This window comes from Pungitius pungitius, chromosome 5 (genome assembly GCF_949316345.1).
Source record: "Pungitius pungitius chromosome 5, fPunPun2.1, whole genome shotgun sequence".
Taxonomy (NCBI): Eukaryota; Metazoa; Chordata; class Actinopteri; order Perciformes; family Gasterosteidae; genus Pungitius; species Pungitius pungitius.
In genome coordinates this window covers 18,374,666-18,398,503 of record NC_084904.1, presented here as the reverse complement: position 1 = coordinate 18,398,503, position 23,838 = coordinate 18,374,666, and the positions used below count along the sequence as shown (strand labels likewise).

Here is a 23,838-nt window from a genome sequence, read left to right as displayed (position 1 = left end):
CGGGAATTGTGTTGCGTGCAAGAAATAAACAAAGGCGACATTTTCTCACCGAGGTAATTAGGGTGTTCAACGGGAGGAGAGAAGGTTCCTGATGGCACAGCGAGGGATGAAGACAGGGGAAGATCGAGGAGGGGAATGGGGTTAACTAAGCCTCATTGTTAAGCAGGTGATTTACGAGGGTACGGGGCCTCCCGAGCCCCTCCGGTGGAAGGATAGATCTTCTGTCGCCATAGCGCCCTCGGCCCTTTGTTTCCATTGTGCCGAGACAGGGCTGGAAGGGGGGGGGTGATGAAAGCTGGTGGAGGGCGGTTGGAGCGATTGTTGGTAGAGGGCTGTGGTGCCATCGCAGGGCCTTTGCCTGTACCTCTGCACCACAGATCAAAGGCTGCACTGTTCCCTCTCTCTAAAACCTCACAAGCCTTTGAAAAACTTCCCCACAACATTTGCACCGGGGGGGGCTGGGGGGATAATATGCCTCCGAAACGCTAGAAGCCCACTGAATAGCATCTGAATACCAAATAGCAACATATAATAATACCGAGAGTAAGATAAATTATCCAGAGGTTGCTTGTGATCACGGCCCAATGATTTTATGCACAACAAGATGGAATCTGTGCACGTTGGTAGACAGATTAGGTGTCTGGATTGTATGAAACCAGGTCACCTTCTCCCTCGGAGTGCTGTCTGCCTCGCTGTCACCATTTGACCTTTCAGGGACTCTTTGAGAAGGTTCCTTCAGGCAAAAATGAGTACAAGAGGAAAACGCAATATCAAATGGAGAAAGGGCAGGATCTTAGCATGTTGGGGCTGTCGGGGATGCAGATTGAAAGGAGCCTCGGTCCGTGTCACTGAGCCTCTACAGATGATTTCATCAGAAAGGCTAATGCAGTGTCTGACAGTATTGTTTGTCACAGGACGGCGCAACACGAAGCACTCTGATTCTTGACCTTGGCGGCAATTTCTGACGTGTAATATTAGAGCGAATGAGGGTCAGAATTGAATTAATTAACCTCGCCCGCACTTATTGTTCTGTCTAGTTATCAACCTTTATCCACCATGCAAGGCCAAATCAAAAAGCATGTAGTTATATTTGAAATACGCTCAGCCTCAAAATGATTTTATCCTATTTAGTTGTGTGAACTTGTGTTCACATCACATGATTTATTTGGGTTTGGGACTCTGTGTAGAACAGATATACATCATACAACAGTGAATAGGCAGCCTTTCTAGCCAAAGAACACGTGGAACTCTTGAAAAGCTTCAACCATAACGGTTCACAGTCTCCAGGAAACCTACTGTGACATTTTATGAGGCCCAGCGATGCTTTCATTCGGCCGCTAATTCCAGCACGGCAATGTGCCCATAAATTCCCCTTTCATAGTTTTAGTATCTTAGCATTCTACCGTATAATAACTTGTGTCACTAAATGCAATGTAAAGCTTAAAGTCTGATGCAAATATAATCCTCGTGATAGCCATAGAAAAAAATTCAATATTGCCTGACAGCATCCAGTATTTGCTGAGATTTCCCCATATTTCATCTTTCAGTTTGGACCAACGTGGAAGACCAACCCCCCCCCCCCCCGTTGCCATCCTTGGTGCCGCGCAGTTTGATTGGCAAAAAAACTTCCTATTATGCAACAAAGTGAATGTTCACATGAACATTAGCCAGAAGATTTATTACCAAACTCAACTCGGAAAGCTACAAATCTTCAGACTTTGAATTTGAGGAGGGAAATGATTGTTATATTCCCATATAATCCTGTCACACCATCAATAAATGATTTATTTGCGTCATTGGGCAGCGTGCCAGGCCCATGCATCACTCCCACATCGAGGCTGGTCAGGACAGAAGAGCCTGAATTGTTAACCTCAAGAAACTGTGTGTGGAGACGGAATGAAAGAAACCAGTAGTTCAGAGTTTCAGAGAGACCAATCATAAAGCGATGTGCTGATACGTGTAAAGTAATCTGCATCAATCTGAAATAAAGACACCGTTTCTCAGGGTTATTTGCTACCCACTCAGTCTGCTCCGGGTCGCAGCAAGTTGAGACATTTGAACGACAATAGATTCAAGTGTACGGACCCAATCTGTTGGAAAATGAGCACCTTGTAGCAAAGCACTCTTTAGATCGGTGGCTTATCATTCAATCAATCAGACTTGGTCCACTTTCCCCTTTCTGACCCCAACTTTTAATAACTGCAGACCTCGCTGAGTCTGACCCTTGGATTGTGACTCTAACCCCTGTGATACTGATCCGCGATCCATTTGGGTCCATCATGCAACCTGGAAGGAATGTGCGTGTGTGTGTGTGTGTGTGTGTGTGTGTGTGTGTGCGAGCGTGTGGGAGAAAATGTGTCTGTTTGTGAGGCTGACCAAATGATGTTTGGTTAGTTGATTGAGCCAATTTATTTTTGTTACTACTTGACATTGTTGTCAAAGGTAATGTTTAACAGAAGGAAAAGGTAAAAGCAAATGGTACAATTCTTAGGACTCATTAAAAAGCACCCATATTGTAAGCCCCTGGCACTCAATGATTTATCTTACATAGTCAAGAGTTTGCTAAGGGAATTCAATATTCTTAATATATATATATATATATATATATATATATATATATATATAGCTTGATTGTAGGGAGACCAAGGCGTATTGTCTACTTTCATGTTTTCCCCAGATTTGTGTAGAAAAGCAGCAGATTACCCCCTGTGGTGGGCGAGGGGATAAAGAGTTTACTTTACCCTGGCATACCTTCCCTCTGCATCCTCTTCGTTATCCCTTCATGAGGCCAAGTTGGCAGCAAGCACTTTACATAAGTACACTGACACAACTGTGGAGTGAATTTCGAATGCAGGCAAATACAACCGGAAGGTAAAGTTTAATCTCTGCGAGTCTTGCTATATCAATAATACATGAGGCTGCCTTCTACACTGTGATTAAAGGTGATGTAGCCAGGTCCTACAGGTGCAGCAACGGCAAATTGCGCTTTCAAATTTAGGTTAGTAAAACATGTGTAAAGCCTCGGAGGGTTTCCTTCTTTCTAGCTGTGATTGCTGACATTTTTAGGTGATTACGGTTGTCTCATTTCTACGTCTTCCTTCTCGTGCAGAACAAGCCGGCATAGTCAGGAGCCTTGGGCCCGGATCCTAATGTCCCCCAGACGCTGGCCAGAGCTGAGCAACATGCCACAACCCATCAGCGGCACCGAAGACCAGTGGGCAAGAGAAGATTGAATGGTAAACTGTGCCATAAAAGGGTGAGACGAATATATATATATATATATATATATATATATATATATATGAGAAGAGGTTGAATCTCATCAACTCGTTTTAAAAGATGAGTCACCACAGAAATGATTAATTCACAATCTACGACAGTGGGTTCAGACAAAGGGACCACGTCTCCCAACTCACAGAAAAGTGGAACAGAGGGACAATTGAGCCCCCGCTGATGAAAAAAAAGCGATGACCGTGAGCTGACATGACGTCGTGATGATCTTGAACCGATGGAAGGACGGGGGGGGGGGGGGGCGGTTGGCAGTGAGGCGGACACAGGTTGGTTGAAAAATGACGGGAGAGGGAGAGGGGCCGGTCCAACACGCTGGCATCCTTTACCTGCATCGCCACCTGCTGCCACGCCGGCGGCTGGCTGCCGGGCGGGTTGGGAGGAGCGGCGGAGCGCTCCAGCTGCAGCGTGACGTGGCGACGCTCCTCCTCGAGGGCCCGGGTCAGCTGCTCGAAGCGCTCCTCCTGCTCTTTCACCGAGGCCAGGATGCTGGCGGCCGAGCGAACATCGTAGTCCTCCATGTCCAGCGCTGAGACGCAGTTGTACAAATCTTCCATGTCGGGAAGGGAGAAGGGGGGGGGGGCACCAGGTCATTAGAGGCACCTTGACCCAAGGCTGATACAAGTTCAAAGTCAAATACGAGACTTACTTAGGGGTCAGGTTGGGACATTGCTGGTTTGGTTCACAGCTCATAGTACAGAAAGTCAGTCAAATGTGTTTAAGTTCGACTGGGCTTCCTTGAGCCAATACTCTTGTAATTAAGAGAAACCCTGGCACCACAATTACAGTTCAATACAGGTCTGCTGTAGAACAAGTGCAGCGCAAAATGGAAAAAACGATTCACCAATTACGACGAAGGGGAGTGAAACAGCACAGTGCACATCCACACAAAAAAAACAATTCTTGTTTTTTGGACATCCAAAAAGGCAGAAGGGGCATGATCTCACCCTCACAAATGAACATTCACAGCCGGCGTAGAGGAATGACACTGGCATGCACTGGAGCCGCAACGCAATCCGACACACGAGCACTGTTGCAGGCATGAATACAACACACAAGCAAGCTTCCCACAGCCACCCATACGGACCCCCGGCTTGGTGCCACACACACACACACACACACACACAGACTCATAAACAATCGGGATGGCTTTACAGTTGCACGCTACAATGTGTGTCACTCACACCATGATATCCATAACTGGTATAGTGGCGTGATATCAAGGGGGTTGACAGCAGAATAACGAATGGAGAAATGCCACAGAAATACAGACCTAGTAGATAAGTGGGCTCAGAGGTGTTAGAAAAGAGACATCCCCCACTCTGAGAGAAGCAGAAGGATGAGACAGCAAGAGGGACGGAGAGCTGGGAGAGAGGAGAGAGGAAAGCAAATGGATGACAAAAGAGAAGAAGCCAGAGGTTAAAACAGAAATAAAAAGGTAACGAGCAACTTATGGTTCTTTTGACTTGGTGGTTTATCTAGAGGCTGTAGAACAGATATGCAAGAGCTGCTCCGTTAGACAGCGAAAGGTTAAAGAGAGGAACCAAGAAATGGCAAATAAGTCAGGAGACATATTACAGCAAAGCATTTGGGGAATTTTCCAGTTTATCTCGCCACCGAAACAGACAAAAATCCAGGAAGGGTGGTTTGGCTCAGTGGGGGATGATCAATGCAGATGCAACCATTAGAATCTTAAACAGGTCGGATTATAGAAACAGAGTGTGTGTGTGTGTGTCTGTGTGTGTGTGTGTGTGTTCATGCACACGGACAGAATTCATTCTTCAATATGGGACCTGGCTGAGGCCTTTATTCCCTTTGAAGCACACAATCTCTCTTTGATGTTTGTTGAGCACTGATCATTTATTTATCTGGAGAGGAGTCTCGTCTGACGCGACTCTTCCTTCCCTCCTCCTCCTCACAAAGCCCGTGTTTTAGAAGTTAAACTTCACATCCATGTAAATAAAAGAAAAAGTTCCTTTTCATCACCGTATGGAAGAGACTATAGTTTACCTCTGTGAAGGAACATGGTCTCTCTCATTACTCAGCCAGTTTCTTTCCAGTATCAAATCAGGTATTGATGTGTTTTTGAAACGTTGCTCTTCATGAAATGTGTCTGAATATGTCTCAGAAGGATCTCAGTCATCAGCTGGTGGCTCAGTCTTTAAATCTCAACACTGCTGGGCAATCGCTAGTTGCAAAAATAGAATCATTGTCTATTTCCAAAGCTGTCCACTGCATGAGATAAACGACAGCAACAGGGTGCCAATGCCATGTTGATTGGCCGTACTCGATGACAGAGTCTAATTATTCCCACCCCGGGAGAATTAGGGGGGGGGGCGATGTAGCCATGGCTTCCTGAGTCGGAAGTGGAATAAAATGGAAGGCATGTGAGCTACGCACACAGCTTATCATTAAATGCCAACTTCTGGCCCGTCTTAAAACAGCACAGGGAGGCGCCCCCCGATGAATTCCCCTCTGCCACCACGACAGCCCTGTTTTTCTAAGGTCTATTTCAGCAGATGTTTGCTAATGGTCCGCGTCAGAGGGGATAAAAACACACGCAAGGTCTGCACGTTTAACCCCATCCTCAATTACATACTGGAACAACATACTTTATGTAACAGAAACATAGAGTGCAACTTAAAGGTCATTGGGGGATGCCTCTCAATGAGTGGTGGGGGTGATTGCTGATATTTAATCTAAAAAGAAAGTGTTTAATCAAGTCCACAGTGACGGCTGGTTCTTAAAGCGTACTACTCTTTAGAAATCAGCATTGTTAATTTAAAGGAAAACAGTCTCATAATCCATGTGCAGGGGACACAGCACACAACTGGCTGCTTTACTATTGCACAGCGTTGAAGCACTTAAGCACTAACTGTTATTTCTAAAAAAGCCCAGTAGTAAATATATCCACACGCGGCCACAGTTCTGAACGTGGATCCGTGGATGAGATGCAGCATTCGCACACTTCAAAGGCTTGCTGCAAAATCCAGTAATAAATCCATGGCTCCTTATTCCCCCCTAAAACAAATCGTTCAATGACGAGACTCTCTCACCATGAAACTCTCTCTGTTATTAACTGGCACGCATTTAAGTGCCGTTATTATCAAGAACAGCTTTGCATGAGCCAGCAGCTACAGGTCTGTTTTTCTTCAAGGGAGACCTATCTCCCCCCGAACTGAAACTTTGGTAATTCCTCCATTGCCAAGATTGTAGTATTGTTTTCGTGGATACGGAAACTTTGCCGTCCCATCTCAGCCGTGAATTTGCCTACAACCACTTCGAAAAATGTAAATGTATGGTTTTAACATGGTTAAACATGGTTTCATAACCTCTGGATGGAGCTAGGTCAGCATCTTCATCTCGTTATGCAGAGCTATACAGTATATTCGTATTTAGAGGACAAAAATGCTAAATGCCAAGTTCACCAAATACAAACTAATGCTTTGACTTTAATGTGTGTACCACGAGCGCAGAGACAAAACAGAACCAAAGGGACGGAGGAGGGGCGTCCGGAGCCGACGTGGCGTGTGGTGCGTGTGTCTTGAGGGGTTTGAGATTGGGTAGTTAGGGGGTCGGAGGAACAGATTGAGAGCTTTGGGATGAAGATAATTGAGCGTGACCGTCAGTGAGTTAGAAGCATTGGGTTTAAGAAGCATTCACCTTATTGGGGGCTAAAGCTGGGTTGGTGGGCTCCTTCCTTCGCCCACTCACCACAAATCTGCCGCTACCCAGAGGCTGTGATTGCGGCTCAAATGAATGAAGTGTAAACGCATCGTATGCCCATCCGAGGATGCAGCTCTTAAAAACACCTGCTCCTTTTTGCAGCTGCAACCCTGTGGAAGTGGTGGTCTTCAATCGACCTCGCAATCTACAGTCAGGAAGTCAGAAGGTAAATTAGCAATTGTAGGAGTATTGGCCTGCTTTTAACTTAATTTCAAAGCCTTTCATTGCATGCTGTGAAGGGAACGTGTCGAGGCTCTTACAGAAAGTGACTGACAGTTACGTGAGTCATCATAATAACAATCTGCTGTGTTGGGAGTGTGTTCTCACACATTTTGATGAGCTTTGCGCCTCTTTGTGCTTCTCATGAACATGAAAGTGAGTTGAAATTAGTCCCATATATGAATAAAACACCCATCCCTGGATGAATTGACAGCTGAGCATACGCGTTGTGATTTTTAAAAAGGATTTTAATATTTGTAGCCAAGCCTTCAGTAGTCTTTCAAAAAAGGCCATAAAACACAGCTCACAATTTATTTACCATAAGCCACGGCACATAAAAAAACAAATGCAGTCACCAGGAATGAACCTCCCATTAATCAAGTATTCCGGCCGTTTGTTGCTTTGAGGAGCGTTATAGTGTGTTACAGTGAGTGTTAATTCCCATGCGGGTATTGCGGAGTGATGCCAGGATAAGCAAAGCTTAGCGAGTGAGGCCCGGAGCCCGTAGCTGACCACATTCACTGCCCGAAGAATAGAAATGAAGATGTTGTTTACCACCCATGCTTTATTTTAGCATTTCACTTAAAATCCAACGTGGAGGAACACTGACAAACACAAACGCACACAAATGATATGCAAGCACACCCATGTCTTTCTTGTTCTCGTTATGTAACATTTCAGTAGGATTAATAGATGCTCATATGCTCCACCACAACGTTCTGAGGTTGTACCCCAATCCCTCATCGGGGACTACAACATGAGTCCTTATATTTATAAGCAGCCAACAATAGGAAGGCTAAGGTTCAGAGTAAAGTATTCATGAGATAAAATTTGGCACTTGACTGTGGGAAGATGATTAAAGAAGCAACAGCGGAGCTACTTTGAACACGCTGAATGCAATTTAAAAACACTTAGATGGGCATAAACAACAGTCACGTTTTCTAATATACTCTAATAGTTGAAACAAGAGAAAACAGGCACAAGAGACTGTCTCACGTGCAGCAAATAAGAAGATGAGTTTGTATGGATGTCTGGATGGTGACAGACCTCAAACACGCGATTACACAGCTGAGTCTTCCTTTAGAAGCTGGACCAGACGAAACAACGTCTCCTCTTCAGCTCTAAAATATACTGTGAAGAGAACCGAGGCTGCCTTTCAACTGACATTTACCTGAGCCGATTCAACAGTGACATATTTTTAAATCAGAGCACATTTTCCTGGAGGAAAAAGCACCATGTATTGAAATAAAAATTACACAAGGCTCTTCAGCGACAAAGTGAAGTGAAGTGAAGCTCCCTCGAGAAGATATGACAGAGAAAGTGAAGTCCAACAAAAAACTGTCGGGAAATGTAATTACTGCAATAATGAGCTGAACAAAGTTATTAAAGGGGGCTAAAGGTGGAGAGAGACAAAGTGTACCTTTGATGTCTGTGAGTTCCGTCAGACCACAAGCGCACCCAGGAAAGTAGCTGCGTTATAGTCGACTCGTTTGATCAGTCCACCGGGGGGAGATCTGTGGAAAGAGAAGAAGAAAAAAAAAAGACAAAATTGTTCAGCCAATTTAAGGGCTCTCAAGAAAAACAAAGACACATATGTAGCATAACGCACACAAGAGATACCGTTTCATCCTCCCCAGCCGATCGCTTGTGGTGTAGATCACTTCACCTCTATTGTGTTTTTCCTTTTTCGGCTTCATTTCATTTGAGAAGGAGTTTCAGAATTCCACCACATTACATCGCAGGCTAAAGAAGGTCAAGCCCCCGAATACATCTGGGAAGCCTTGGCCCCTCATGACAAAGACACAGCTTCAGTGTGAAAGCTGCTTCTGTATCAACCTTTAAGGCTCTGCTTAACACTTCTTTCTTCAAACAAGTGTTTTCATTTGGAGTTCGCCGATGTCCAAAATCAAAATACAGTATTTCAGTATTTCTCCAGACGCTAACATTCTCAAAGGATAATTATACAAATATGCAATTACATGCAACAAAACACACAACAGCTATTACTGCTCCTTGAAGAGCAGCTTCTGTTATTTTCTGTCCAATATTGGATTATAAAAGTTACTCAAAACGATATGTCAGCCTGACCTTAGTGTTCACACTCTACCGCCTCAGAAACATCACAGGCACACACCAAAAAAAAAAAAGACACCAGTGCACAATACTGCAGCGCAAATTGGTTTTGATGCTTCAAGCCATGGGATGAATCATTGTGTCGCACACACCAACCCGTCCAGTGGCTGTGCCTTTGATTCCCGCAGAAACAAAAGGCTGCCAGCGAAACTGCTGGATCGACTGCACCCTTGAAGGTGTCACTGATGATGAAATCAAACGCGCCCCCTTACGCACGCCTCCAATTTTAATTTGACGAATGTGGGTTTTACAAGAGGTAATTGCTCCTTAAAAGTTACCTCATACTTCAAGCAACACTTCCACGCTCTGGTGGGATATTTGCTTAAAAAACAAAAATTCCCAAAATGAGCTCAACAGCAGTTGTTATTTAAGATTATTAGTTATCCTTTCATGTAATGGTGGTTCGTTCATGACAGTGATGTTCAGGAGAAAAAGTTACTTTATAGATTAGATGAATAGATGTTCTTTTTTACATTCATATTACAGTTTTTCCTTTACTGAAACTAGGACATCATCCTTGTGAAGCCCGAATAAGAAAAATACTGGATGAATTCATCAGTTTCAGGATCAGAAACATGAACCACTGATTTAAGTTTAAATGTAAAGTCAGCTCTCCACATGATAAGTATCTCCAGATGCCGCTCTGACTTCAGGCCAACTTTGAAGCAGAGGTGGACTGAAAACATGTAATGTTTCATTAACTATGATCACAAGACCCACAGCGAGTTTTGTAAAAAAAAAAAGAAAAAAAAAAAAGAAATCAGCACAAAGTCCAGGCTCCTCTCTAGGTTTAAGCTGGCTGTGGGATTAGAATATTTCTCCCTCTCTAGGGATTCCCGGGTGTGTTTACTTCAAGGACAGATAGGCTCTGAGCACCAAGGGTTTTGGTTACGAACATCAAAGGTGAAGCTAAGCCCGGCTGCATTAGTTATCACCTTGTCTCTCTCCCTCTCTCTCTCTCTCTCTCCGCGACTCTGCATTGCTCCTGAATGGGGATTATCTCCAGACACGTTCGCACCTCACAGCAGCGGCTCGGTCATTAAACCTTCTATTCCGCTTAACGAGATGCGAGGCTCTCTGCGCGGCTCCTTTCCCTTTGTTTTCCTTTTATTTTGACAGGACGTCGGGACGACGAGGCGTTCTTTACGATGATCGGATGAACGATGCTCGGGCCACCCCTCAGCTGCCGGCTTTTAACCTTCCTCATCCCGCGGAGCTGATCAGGGGTCAGAAGTGGGAGCCAAAGGTCACTCAGTACCGACCCACTGCTCGAATATGGGACATGCTAATGCTTCGGGGACTATATTCTGATGGCTCAACATAGCATTTCGTTGGAAGATATGAAAGAAATGAATGGCCATTCCTCAAGCTGATAGAATGTCATACTCCCGACATCCAATCAGATTTATTTGGATAGCAGGCAGTTTCTTTGTTACAGTTTTTGGGTTCATTGTTAACTATTTCCACCACTATTTAAATCCACCACTATTTCATCCACAACGGCAATACCTTGTGAGCCCTCATGCAATACTTGCACTTCACATCAGCGCCTGATGCCGGCTGCGCATTATGCGGACAATTGCATATTCAACGAAGACTTGTCCCCCTCCGCCCCACATTGTTTGGAAAGCCCCCCCCCCCCCCCAAGGAGTAATTGTGTGATTTAAAATTGTCAGTGTTTGTGCACACACACCAAGAAGGACAGCAGTCACGTATCAAGCACCCGATTGGCTAAAGGGAGACTTCTCACGAGCATGAAGGAATTTCATGCATCCGCTGTGCATACAGGCAGCCATTCTCGTCTGGCTTTGTCAATTAAGTCTCAAGAGAAACACACTGTCTCCCAGTTTATGATTGTTTTTCAAGTATCACTTTTGGTTGTGTTCAGAAAAAGTGATTACAGACAAGCACATAACCACAAATACGACCCAGTAAATCATACAAAACAATACAAGGGGCAAAAACAGAGGGGAGGAAAAGCAACCCGAGGAGCATAACCGGCTTAGACTGAAGAGTATCAAAGTGAGGAGCGCAGGACCAGTAGGGGGAATACATGTGTGTGTGTGTGTGTGTGTTTCATTTATTTGAAGCCAAAACATTTTTCTTTACCCAAACCTAACAAGGAGTGTTACATAAACATAACCAAGTAGTTGCTCAAATGTATATATCTTAAAAAGTAAATCTCATAAAACTGTTGGTCGAATACAGAATGAAGGTAATATGAGCTGTGCACAAAAAGCCATAAGGAAGCCCCACTTTGGACCCTGTATTGTATTGTTACACTCGCCTCTTATTGCATGTCATCCATTTAATCTCTTCTTTGGCTTTGCTCTTCCCACCTATAGCCTTTTCCAGTGTACAGGCTAATAAAGACTGGAAGAGTTGCAGCCTATTGCAGCTCTGTGCTTCCAGGTAATTGCACAAAGCAAAGAGGTGAGACACACTGTGCGTGCGCGCGGGCTGCGTTTTCAGAGAGCCGCAGTTTAATTGTATATATTCCAAGAGAAAAATGACAGTCCATTACCATTAGTGCGGACAAACAGGCAGGCTTGCGTCAAACGAGAAGATGAGGCCCCGTGTCTGTTTTTAGCACCGATCCTCGCCTGGAGCTCCTCACCCAAGATGGGTTTGTTTTTCCTCTGCTCTGTTTGGTTTCAGATGTTTTCTTCCAGCTTTAAACAGCTCGCTTTTTTTTTTTTAAGGTTGAATTCGTCGCAGATGCATCACATGCAGACTGTGATCAGTAACGCAATCCACCCAACTACAAACTCGCGTATCAAAAGGCCGACATGGACCTTGTGACTGGTAGTTGATAATAGATCCTCCAGAGAGAAGAACATGTTAATATTATTCCTACTCACAGTCTTAAGAGATGCAGGGAAAACAAAAGGTGAGAGTACAGGGGTTGCGTGCAGCCTTGATGAAGGTAACCACAATGCTTTGAAGAGGAAACCCACGCGCTGGTTAAATCGTTTTTGACTGAAGCTTCTTCCTCTTGCTGTTCAGCAACTTTAGCTCTCAATTACCTAGTGGTGCTTCTTCGGCTACGCCACCTGTGGATTCATTCATCATGATGAAGTGTGACAAATGTTTGAACTATTCTGGTTCAAGCACGTCAACATGGGGATGAGACTTATCTATCTTCTCTCTTCTCTTCTTATCTATCATCTACAATCCCACAATTAATTGGAAAATACAGCGCTGCTACAAGTACCAAAAGCAACAAAACAATCCAGAAAAGGCCAGAATTCACAATATATTATCCACCACTCTGAGGCCTTAGGAGACAAACATTTTCTTTGTGATTATTTGTGCCTGTTGTTTCGTTTTTCATGTATCACTTATTTAGTCAGTATTGCTCTGTGGCTCTTCAGCCTCTCTACTACATAACTACAAAGAGTTTGATGAGATTCATTATTTTATAATTTAGTCTTTTATTGTGGTGTAGTTTATACATATTTTATCCCTGTTGTATACATTTGGGGGGGGGGGGTTCAGGAAGGTAGAGCATCAATATTAATGTATTTCTACTAGAAGCCACAAGGCATTTCATCATGGCTGACATGATGGCAAAAGACAGAAGCGGCTCGTTCCGGCGCGTCTTTGTTCAGTCGGGTTTCACACGAGACAGAAGTAATCACCAATAATGCCGACGTAGACTGAAGCAGTTCGTTCCAGCCCATGTTCCTTCAGTCGGGTTGTCACCCAAGACAGAAGTAACAACCAATAACCCACCCAGAGATGCCTCTCCGCCTCTCATCTCAGCCGGACCCTTGATTCGAGGAGCAAAGGGGCTAATAAGACCTCCGGTCTGTCGCACCTGAGCCGCCTCAGTTTGCTGCTGGAGGTCACGGCGCGGGACACGAGTCCACTCACCGAGGACATGTAACTGTGGGGGGATAGAAAGATGCGTCAGGCCAAGCTGCTCGTTCCTCCCTCACTGGGACCAGATCACGACTCTTTGCTGTCCTGTCTCCGAAATGAGCTCTCTGATGACATCAGCACCGCAGGGACTCACCTCTTCAGACTATACTGTGACTAAAAACACATTGTAGCACTTTAATTGTACATCAAACAGCTCTTAACTATAACAAAATCGGCTTATTTGATGAAATTGCACTCTTCTGGGTTTGTACCCCTGATGGTATGAAATGCACTTATTGTGTAAGTCGCTTTGGATGAAAGTGTCGGCTAAATGACATGTAATGTAATGCAGGTAGTGGATGCAACCACAGTATCTGCGGTCGTAAAAGGTGTCAGTTTCTGCCTCTCTGCTGATCACTGTCTGCCGAGACAGGAAATCAGTCATCATCAGTTCACGCATGAAGAACATGATGTTCTGCTGTCGAAAAGTAGATTATAAAGGAAGTCATCCAATCTCGGTGGAAAAAGCCGACACCTTTTGGTTTCGCCGTGATTAATGGCACTAACCCAAAACAAATCCTGTCACGGTTTGATGAATGGTAGCTAGCGTAAAGCCCATAAATGATAACACTTTGACATATCAGATCATCTCGGTTTTGGAAGGATAAGATTCAGTCGTTGATTGATTAAAGCGGACAGTATAGATGTCAGTGTGTGTGTGTGTGTGTGTGTGTCTGTGTGTGTGTGTGTGTGTGTGTGCGATCGCCTCTATTCGGTATCCACGACTTTATCTGGGGTATCAGAGAATGGGAGAAGTGGGAGAAGAAGAACTGTGAGGGCGGGAAGAGAAGGAGGCAGGTCAGTGTGTGTGTGTGTGTGCGTGCGTGTGCGTCCAGGAGCAGTGGACAAGCCACTCTCTTATTACTGAATGCGAATGTAGAAAAAAAAGTTGAGCCGTGAACTGAAGTCAGGGTAAGGCAAACATGGATATGGACAGAAATGTATCACGCTGTCAGAGAAGCTTTAATTTTTTTATATATTGTATGCAATGAAGCTTCATGCTATTTACCTTACAGTCTAAAACCGTTTGATTAAAGACGCACCTGCTTAGCGCTTTTTTTTTAGCACTTTAAGCCACAGTTCATTACACAACAATAAACACTTTGTTTACGCCCATTACTGTGTAATTAAGAAGGACATATTGTGACCAGCAGCGAGCAGATAAAAACTCCAGGGGAAAACAACTAATTAATTGTTGACAATCCTAAATCTAATTGCAGTTAACTCGTGTAAAGACACAACAACAACATAGAAATGCTTGCGAAACTGTGCGTGTGTGCGTGTGTGCGTGTGTGCGTGTGTGGCGCGGACTCCCAGCATGAAGGTCATCACTGACGCCGACACTGATCAGGTCAGCCTCAATAATTAACTTCTGCTCCAAAAAAGGGAAGCGGTAATTGCATCTCAAAATATAACGTCTACATCTAACAAACTTCCTCTGAACTCAATTATTAATCAGTGGTCGCCTCCGACGGTGACTGAGCGATGGATGGGATCGAGACGACTGAGCCCCCCCCTCGGGGGCAGGAGGGGAATTCAGCCAACAGTAATTGGTCGCTAGCGAATGCACGGTCAAACAAAGGGTTACACGAGTACAAGGACCAGTTTCCTGAGATCTGGTAACGGAAGCGTGGCCCAACAGGAGTGAAAATGTCCACAAGACGAGAAGAACGTGAGTTACCACCTTGTGACATTTACAAATGATCTTAGTTAACGTCTGCATATTTTCAGGGAATCTTGAACGGCAAATGTGACGGTACTCAAAGAAAATGGACTTAAAGAAGAGATCAAATGGATTTAATCTTGGCATTATTTTAATAGCAGTTGCCTTAATGGTGCTCTAAAAGAAGACCTGCTGAAATAACACAACTCATGACAGAAGTGAAAGTATTAATAGAACAGTGTAACACAAGTAAAAGCCTTGTATTCAAAACTCGGGTTAAATGAACAGCTGGACCTTCTTTGGAAAAATGTGTAGTTTGTACACTAATGGTCTTACGATGTCACACTTTCTTTGCATGAATAAAACGAGCTACAACATGTTATTGACCTTTTGAGGTAAGCTAGGATGGTTGCTAGATCATTTGTATTCTGTATGCTAAGCCAACTGGCTATTAGATTCACTTTAGAGATACAGGCAAAAAAAAATATTTTACTAGTATAGGCTCCTCCACATTACCGTTGTAAATGTTACTTTGCCCAAATGTTACTTTCCAATACTGAAAGGTAAAGAATCAATATGAACATTTCTGGCTTCAAATGGATATCTAAAGGCTCGGCGGAAAGAGCATCATAAAATATTTTTGTGGCGACCATCCCAGTTTCAGCCTGCGCGGTTGTCCTTAAGGATTAAAACCTGTGAAGAAGGAAGTCCAATCAGAAACGGCGATGCTGGGTGGAAAGGTAACGAGGCGCGCGGCGTCTCCTCGCTCTTCAGCAGAGGTCCTGCATGCTTAAGGACCGGAACCGCGGATCTAACCCCCTTTGTAACTTTGAGTGTTTGCATGCTCAGTCCTTGCCTTACCTCTGTCCCGTCTAGATCGGAATCGAGGAGGTCCCACCGTCTGCACCTCGGTGTTGCCCAGAGTTCTGTAGCTGTAATTTGACATCAAACGTCAGGGCCTCGCACACTGAGAGACGATTAAATCCTTGTTTACCAAACGGAATCATTAACTATTGTGGAAAGAAAACATCGCTCTGTTCTGTTGAAAAGCCATTTTGTTTACAAAAAGCCTATTGTTGATTGCGTTTAGTAGATTCAGGGGGATGAATACACCCCCCCCCTCCCATAAAAAAAGTGTCCTTTATAAAGATTTGCATCCCCTCCTTTGTTGTTCTCTCTAGCTGGTGTTTGCAGCTTTATTCGGGCCGGATGGAGAAAAAAAAACGAGCCCACTGCTGCGCTATAGGCATCGAATGAAAGAAAAAACAAAACAAAAGCATCAACACTGACAAACAACAGGCCGTAAAAGAGAGGAGGGATCGAGAGGCAGAGAGAAGTCAATGCGAGTGAGAGAGAAAGGCGGCCAGCCGTAATTTCTGCTGCCAATACCCAACTGACATTGATGGGAAAGACCTGAAGCTGCCTTCAGCAAAACAAATTAAAAAAAACACCAGTGCATGACATAAATCCACCCTAAATATATCACTCTTCTATAAAAACAAATCGATGCAGCAAAAGAATGTCAGAAAAATAGAAGTGTACCACTATATTTGTTAGTGTAAGGAATAAACACACCTGACAGTGCTTATTACGAGTTATTAGGCACATGAGATGTGTCTCAACCCCTTTAGTCTTTAAACTTTTGGGTTTAAAAGCCATAAACACCAGGCAAATATAGGCAAAAGTCAAATTGGCACAATAAAAGATCATAAAACGGAGGCTTTTTCCGGTGAATAATTAAAAACCCATGGACCATTTCATCTCCCCCCGTCTCGAGGTAATAACTTCTTAATCTGTGGAAAGCAAGGGAAGAATCTCTGGGTGATTAAACCGTGGTTCCTCGGCTACGACGAGCAAGCTGGTGATTTAGGACCTGCAATTTATCTCGTGAAGGTGGGCTAAGACTTCACAGATTAAGAATATGACATCAGAGCATTAGGAAGAATCTTAAAACAACCTGTAAAGGGTTGTGGGGGCTTATTGATGTTATGTGAATTTAGTTGAATTGCATTCTTGAGAGATAAAACGTTTAAGGTACTTAGTACCTAACCCTACTAAATATCACACAAAGATGACTTTGCTAGATATTTGTTACAAAAAGAAGATTATCAGCATGATAATTATGTCGGAGACACAAAAGACGTTTCTATAAATCACTGTTGCACTTAATGTCGACATTTTTGTATTGGGTCCGAGCAAGTGAGGCAATAAATAGAGTGGCTGTTGTTAAAAGTCACATGGTACAATAGTGAGTGAGAAGGTGCACCACGGCGAGGTGGGAACTGTGGTTAGTCATGAAAACAGGAGCATCTCATAGCCTGTTTCAGTGCTCACATTAATGAGATAATCGATGGAATTCAACTAATTTGGCTTCACATGTTAAGTGAACATGTGTGTGTGTGTGTACAATGTGTACAATCACCTAAAACACAAAAATCATTGCATTTTCTTTGGATAAGCCATTTATATACAGAGAAGATGCATTTTAAAGTGCTTGCAGGTTTCTAGAAGGGAAACATCATCACATTTTAGCATGTGCCACTTTACTGCTTGCTTGGGACACGTGCAACCTTTCATTTTGTTGCAATCTACCACCTCGGTGAGATGACAACTAACCCTACACACTGCACCTTTAACTCCCGAGGAGGAATGCAAACAAGTGTTCCTTTAATGTTCCCATGAAATATGTCCCCGCTGGCTGTCATTTATCACCCACGCTGGGTCAATATATTTTTAGTTTTGATTACAACACTGAATGCAGTGTTCTTTAAAAAAAAAAACGGTATTGTAACAAATCGGCTTGACGGCCACAATCCAGTCAGCGCTAATGTGATCATTAGTTCGGCGTCCCCAGAAGACACAGAGAGCGGCGCTCTGATGAGCTGCCCTCAGCCCCCCGCTGCCGTGAGCCTGCTTGACCACCGATAACAAGGCCGCAGCTGAAGGCAGAGAAGACCATTACAAATGGCTTCATTACTGTCTGTCAGATTGCGCAGCTGAGGTGGTACGTCTCGATTGACCCGGCTCCCCTCCCCTGGGGTCAGAGCATCACCCCCCCCCCCTACCGGAGTGAAACGCTTCGCTGCCCTTTTCCTGAAGGGACGGGCAGCGCAGGCGGCAATTATAAACACACTTGTGCACGCGCGTATGCACAGAGAATAAAATGAAGTCGTATGCAATCAGAGGTTACCGAGATCACAAGAAAGCTGCATTAGCGGCGTGGACGTGATTTCTGGGAGACGGGGTAATTGCTGCCTCAAACATACTCAGCGTGTGTAAAAAGTGGGCCTTCAGAGTTAAATCTGAAGCTTCAAATCGACCTTAATAAAGGTCATTTTGATCACGCATAGCTAATTAAGAAAGTTGGGAGTCTTGTGCGCGCCTTTGGTGACAACATCAGTGATCTAAGGCAGACTTGATGCATCTGGAAAATCTGACATTTTGTTCAGTTCAGTGTAATTGCACTCCAATTATTTGTCATATGTAAATATAAAGAACGGATGAAAAGAAAAATATGTAGAAACAGCGTAATCCAGCTGGGTTACTGTGTGTATTAGCAAGGCCACTGTTATCCTGCACAGGCAGGGGGAGGAAGAGGAGAAACCCCACGAGAGAAGGAAGAGAAGGAGGAGGAGGAGAAAGAAATGAGCCTCAGACGTCAGTGCCATTGATTGAACCGCTGCTCATTCAAAAGAAATGCTGGCAAGCATCCCAGCAACATCTGTGAAAAACCCTCCAACGAGGCTCTAATCACATAATAACAGAAACCAAAGCTAGAAATCAAGAATTTCCACTCAACAGGTGCACAGTGAGTCTTGACAGAATCCTAAGGAGGAGAATTTGGATTCTTTTTGAAAGCTTTTTAGCTTACTGTGGTAATATTTTACAAGAAACGTGATTACACACACAGTGCGCTGTATTGATCAGGGTGCAAACGACAGTAAGACGGGTCCCACAGAGCAGAGCTGTGATGTCATTCGGGTCCCACAGCGAACCAATCACAGGAACTGAATCTCCCCCCCCAATAAGGATAAAGTTCAAACACACGCTTTAAAATAAACACGAGTTTTTGTCATAATACTACAATCACAACGGGCTGACAACACGCTCTAGAGTTTGGGATTGTATTGCTTTGCTTGGTGGATGAGCCAAATGATTCCTGACGTGGAGGAGATACAGAAGCATAGCTCCCCGACACGGTAGCAGCAATCCACGAGCTTTTTGTAAATGGCAATTATCGAGGAAACAAACAGGAGACATCCCATTACAAAGTGATCTATGCACAGCATCCTTATCACAGCGCACGCTGCACGGCGCGACGCGTGATGCTCTTCAGCTGGTCGACAGAGACAGCAGCTATATAGGGTTCACCAAAACAGAAATGAAGCTCTCGATGCCTTGGAGGAGTGAGAGAGCACGCCTGCTTAGACATGAGGCCTCATTCTAATCACGTTGATCAAAGCGCTGACAGTTAAATCCGCCGCAGAATTCTCAGACTGCGTAAAATCCCCAAAGTGTGTTGATACAAACAAAGATCTCCTAATTAGTGGTAGGATCACAGAGGGTGTGTGAAACAACGGGAGCTGCGAGGCTCCGTTTTCGACAGCATCAAGGTCGGATCTGGCGCGCGTTCGTCGGCAGTGACGCAGACGCCCTCTGGCTGGTTTTTCCACACTCGGGGGCGTCTTATTTTGGGGCATCCTCGAGGGCAGAGCACCGCACGGAGCCGTGTGGTGCATGACTGGAGAAGCGAGATTACCCATTACCGATGTACAGTCTAGTTTGCGCGCGCTTGATCTCTCTGGGAGCTGCGAGGTGAGTTCACGCTGCGCGTTAACCCCCCCCCCCCGGAGATGCATCACCCGAGACAAGCCGCTGCGTCCCGCTTTTAGCCAAAAATATCTTTAAACCAAGAAACTCTTTGGGTCTCTGCGATGCATGACATCACACTTTTTTAAATCGAAACGTGAGTCACTGTAACCACCAAGCACTGTAAACATGCAGGAATTAGTCACAGGGAGATTCCAGCTAGAGCTAATATTGACGAAGACAACAGCTCCTCGCATATTATGCAATGGAAGAGTAGTGCATAGCAGGGCTGTGTATTGACAGGAATCCAGTGCAGATATCAACATACGACACAATATGTTCCAATATATTGTGATATAAGTAAGCAAAACTTTTGTATAATATGTGCTGCATGAATGAATGTTTCTTGGCTTGGCCTAAAGTCCTAAATTGCTTGTAAAATTAGAAACAGTAAACAGATAATTACTTCTTTTTGGATTGGAATCTATTTCTGGCAAATTAGAGCATTTAGAGTTTTGGCACCATGTAACTTTGAGTAGAAAATCGAAAACCGCATCAACATATACATTGACTGGTATCGTAGCAGGAGGTCATTGTGGTGAGAAACCAACTTTAAATTCCTCTGTTTACCCGTTTACTGGGAAAAGAAGAGAAGCTTGCGATAACTGACATTAAACAAATTGGTAAAAATCAGCAGAGCAAACGAGTTCTTAGACAATGTGTCAATTTATGGTTCAATAAAAAGGTCTCCTCACACTGGGATGAATGCACAATGCGCCTCTGAAAGTTAATTTATTCCCCATGGCAATATGACAGCAGACAACACCACCATTCAACAGGCACTTTTCTATTGTCAAGCAGGCAGCAGGGCATTAAGTAAAAAAAAGAATGGCGAAACTTTGGCAACTTTTGCTGAACGTTCTCCTTTACTTTCTCTAGATTGACTGGATCAGACATAAGTCCAATTGTTTGGTTCATTTTACGAGTCAACACAGCACACTTAGTCTTTCTAGCACGTCTTGCTTCTTGCTTTTTCTTTTCCAACTCAAACAATTCTTCCTTCCTTAACAGGTGCCACCTCAGTGGCAATTTCTTCCATATTGATTGAGCCACTTGGCTCCATGTGGCAAACTCAAAAGTACCCTTTCTTCCAAAAATTAAATTCAATATTCGTGTCAATGAGTCTTCCCAAATACACAGGGCAATATTGCGTTTAAAGTTCTTTGCTTCACATACCGATTCTTTGAGATTCCACTGGATTCACCTTGGCATTCAAGCAATCCAAGATGGCTGACACCGCTTAACCTTTGTTCCAAGTAACCAATATTCCTTTGATCCAAGCATATCCATCCAGAGGAGTCTTTTGACTAATTGTAGAAGCCTTTTCAGTTGGTCCCTTTACTCCCTGATCAGCTACTTCCAGTGGCTGAGCTGGATATCTTGACGCGTATAGTTTTAAAGATGAAGAGTAGAAATTGATCCGGTTCGGTGCAATGACCATTTATTGCTCTTCCGTGGAAAGAATTTACAAACCAAAATGAAGTAAAAATAATAAACACAATTCAACTAATGTAGTCTCTTATATGGTGGGAGACGGCTTGTCACGTCATGGCTCCTCACGTCACTCCACCACACGGTCAAAGGACTGTTTCCCTTCTCAGCCACACCCACTGCTCGGTCTTCCTGTCTTTAAGGCCTGCCTACACACACCCACACACACACATGCACACACCCACACACACACACCCACACTACTATTTGAGGAAAGAAACATGAATATACAGTAGCTCAATATGGCTCCTACACAAGAGTTTCCTCTGTTTGTGCTTGAGCCTTTGAGTGGCTCACGGAACATAGGCTGCTGATAAAGTGCATCCATCGCCTTCTGTCGGGAGCCATCTGGGTCCAGGCGGTGCCGTCCTGCCTTCATCTCCCCTTCAGGGCAGCAAATTACCACCAGCCAAATGCTGACAAATCGTTGGAAGCGGCCAGTAGAACGGTCTGCTCCGGTGTGCCGCTGTGGCGGGTCACCAATCTCCTCCACAGGTTGTGTTCTATTCAAAACATGGCCCGACTGGAAAAACATTCTAAACTGTGGAAAGCTTTGGAAGGCTTAGATGAGACTGTGAACTTGGGGGCTTGGTGTCAAATAAGGTCTCCGGGTTCCCTTGTTGCTGCGGCTGCCTTTTGTGAGTTCAAGGCTTTGCAGCGTAACTCCCTGCGTGGCACACGCGGGTAAAAAGCATCAATTATTTGGCCTTTCGCATCGCTTCCACGTTTGGCTTCTGGTGGTGATAACATTCAGCGTTTGCCGTGAGCTGGGCCAGCAACCTCAACAGAACAAATACCAAACAAAGCAGCACAGCCTCGCCCTTGTGTTGGCAACGCACGGGGGACCACAGCGCGACGCCCCGCATCGGAAAAAAAGACAGAGATGAATCCATCACACGGCGGAAGGAAGCAAGGTCACTCCCAAACACAAGGCCGCATTGTCTTTGGAACCAGGAAAGACGGGACGAGACGGGACGAGACGCTCAACGCGGGGCGCTGCCCCCTTCCATCCGGGTTCTATATCAACGGTCTGTTGACGTTGATGCATCACTACAAGCTCAAATATCAACCAAAAATGGGGGTTCTAAATCACGAAACCAAGAGAGAGAGAGAGAGAGAGAGAGAGGGGGACAGATGCAGGTAAAAACATAATAAATGTTCTCTACCTGTGAAGAGCAATGTCATCCACCCCCACAAACCCATGAGAATTTACTGTGGCACCCGAGGCTTTACCTGCTGGTTTACAGGTTAATGAAAAACTCACTTCTCCCACGGTATCCCTGGTGATAACGGGAAGTAAGAGAAACTCTTTCGGACTTTGTTTCCCTCTTATTTCGACGAGCCGGTTGTTCAGGAGCCCGTCCTGGTCTTCGGGGACAAGGAGGACAGAGAGGTGGGGGGGTGGGGGGGGGGGGGATCTATGTGAGCGGTGATGCCGATAGTGGTGTTTAACGAGAGAATAGAAGGGAGGACAATGAAGGTGAGGAGGAATAGAAGGAGCGCTCAACCCCCGGCCCGGCTCTGTTTCCCTTATTCAGGGACAAGAAGAGAAGGAGAGCCAGAGGGAGGGAGAGAAAGGGAGAGGGGGGGGGGGGGGTCGGTTGTGTTGTCAACAAAGATATATTTGTGTCTTTATTACCCATGCAAGGGAAATCAAGTTTGCGAGAAAAATATAGAAACTGAGAATCCATTTGTTAGCGTGGACGATCACACTGAGGCACGGAGGCTGAGCGACGCACTGTGGACGCCATGTTAGTTCAACTCGGAAGGTCACAAAATAATAACGAAGAGGCCAACCAGAAAACTAACCACGTTCTGCAAAAGTCAAATGACACATCTTGTGACAGGAGTCTTGCGGCCTTCGATCACAGCACAGATAACCGCTCCGGCCTCCATGATAAAGTGTAGGTGGTGTTCTAAATATAGCCCACACTTCAACTTTCTCATATTGCCCTAGTCCACAGCAGTACATCGCTATGGTTCTGTGCATCAGCACTGAAACCTGTGTCAGGCCAAATCTGACCAATATACTCTCACAGATGGCCCCTGTATGCTGGGCAGTAGAACCAAACCTGAATGATGATTGAATGTCACACTGTGCCGGATGGGTCAAATCGTAGCTCTCGACTTGCTGTGCTGGTGCACGTGCATTATAACTATTTGGGTCGGATCTTATTTAGGAGTCACAGCTTGAGTTTGGGTCTCTAGCCGGCGTCGCAACACGGATCTAGCCGTGGGGGACGGAGCCAGCAGAAACCCCCCCCCCCCGTCCTCCATAGGACGACAGGGATCAATGACTTTGAGGCAGAGACTCCGTGTGTGGTCCCCGTGGGGCCCGGAGGTCTCGCTGTGGGACCATACTGGGAGTCAGTGGAGGGAGAAATTGTCACCCGTCAGCAATCAAACAAAATCAGCTCCTGCCTGGAAACATTTTGATCCTCCATTGGCTGTTAAAAAAAAAAAAAAGGCACCGAGGCAGAAATCGGAAGGTAGGAAATAACCACAGAATTTATCAGGGGGAAGGA

At 44.8% G+C, this 23,838-nt stretch overlaps 1 protein-coding gene across 13 annotated transcripts in view; it reads right to left on the bottom strand.

Annotated features, from left to right (window-relative positions):
- arvcfb (ARVCF delta catenin family member b) overlaps positions 1-23,838 on the bottom strand; it is a 154,108-nt gene that overhangs the window by 85,555 nt on the left and 44,715 nt on the right. For 10 of the 13 annotated variants that reach the window (XM_037481332.2, XM_037481328.2, XM_062562481.1 and 7 more), the window contains 3 exons: positions 8,654-8,747; positions 4,562-4,652; positions 3,618-3,838 (listed from right to left, as the gene is read on the bottom strand). In XM_037481332.2, coding sequence (XP_037337229.2) covers positions 3,618-3,809 — 192 coding nt within the window. In that variant the 5' untranslated portion in view covers positions 3,810-3,838; positions 4,562-4,652; positions 8,654-8,747. The remainder of the gene's footprint in view (positions 1-3,617; positions 3,839-4,561; positions 4,653-8,653; positions 8,748-23,838) is intronic. The other 3 variants (XM_062562480.1, XM_037481325.2, XM_037481334.2) reach the window with 2 other exon arrangements.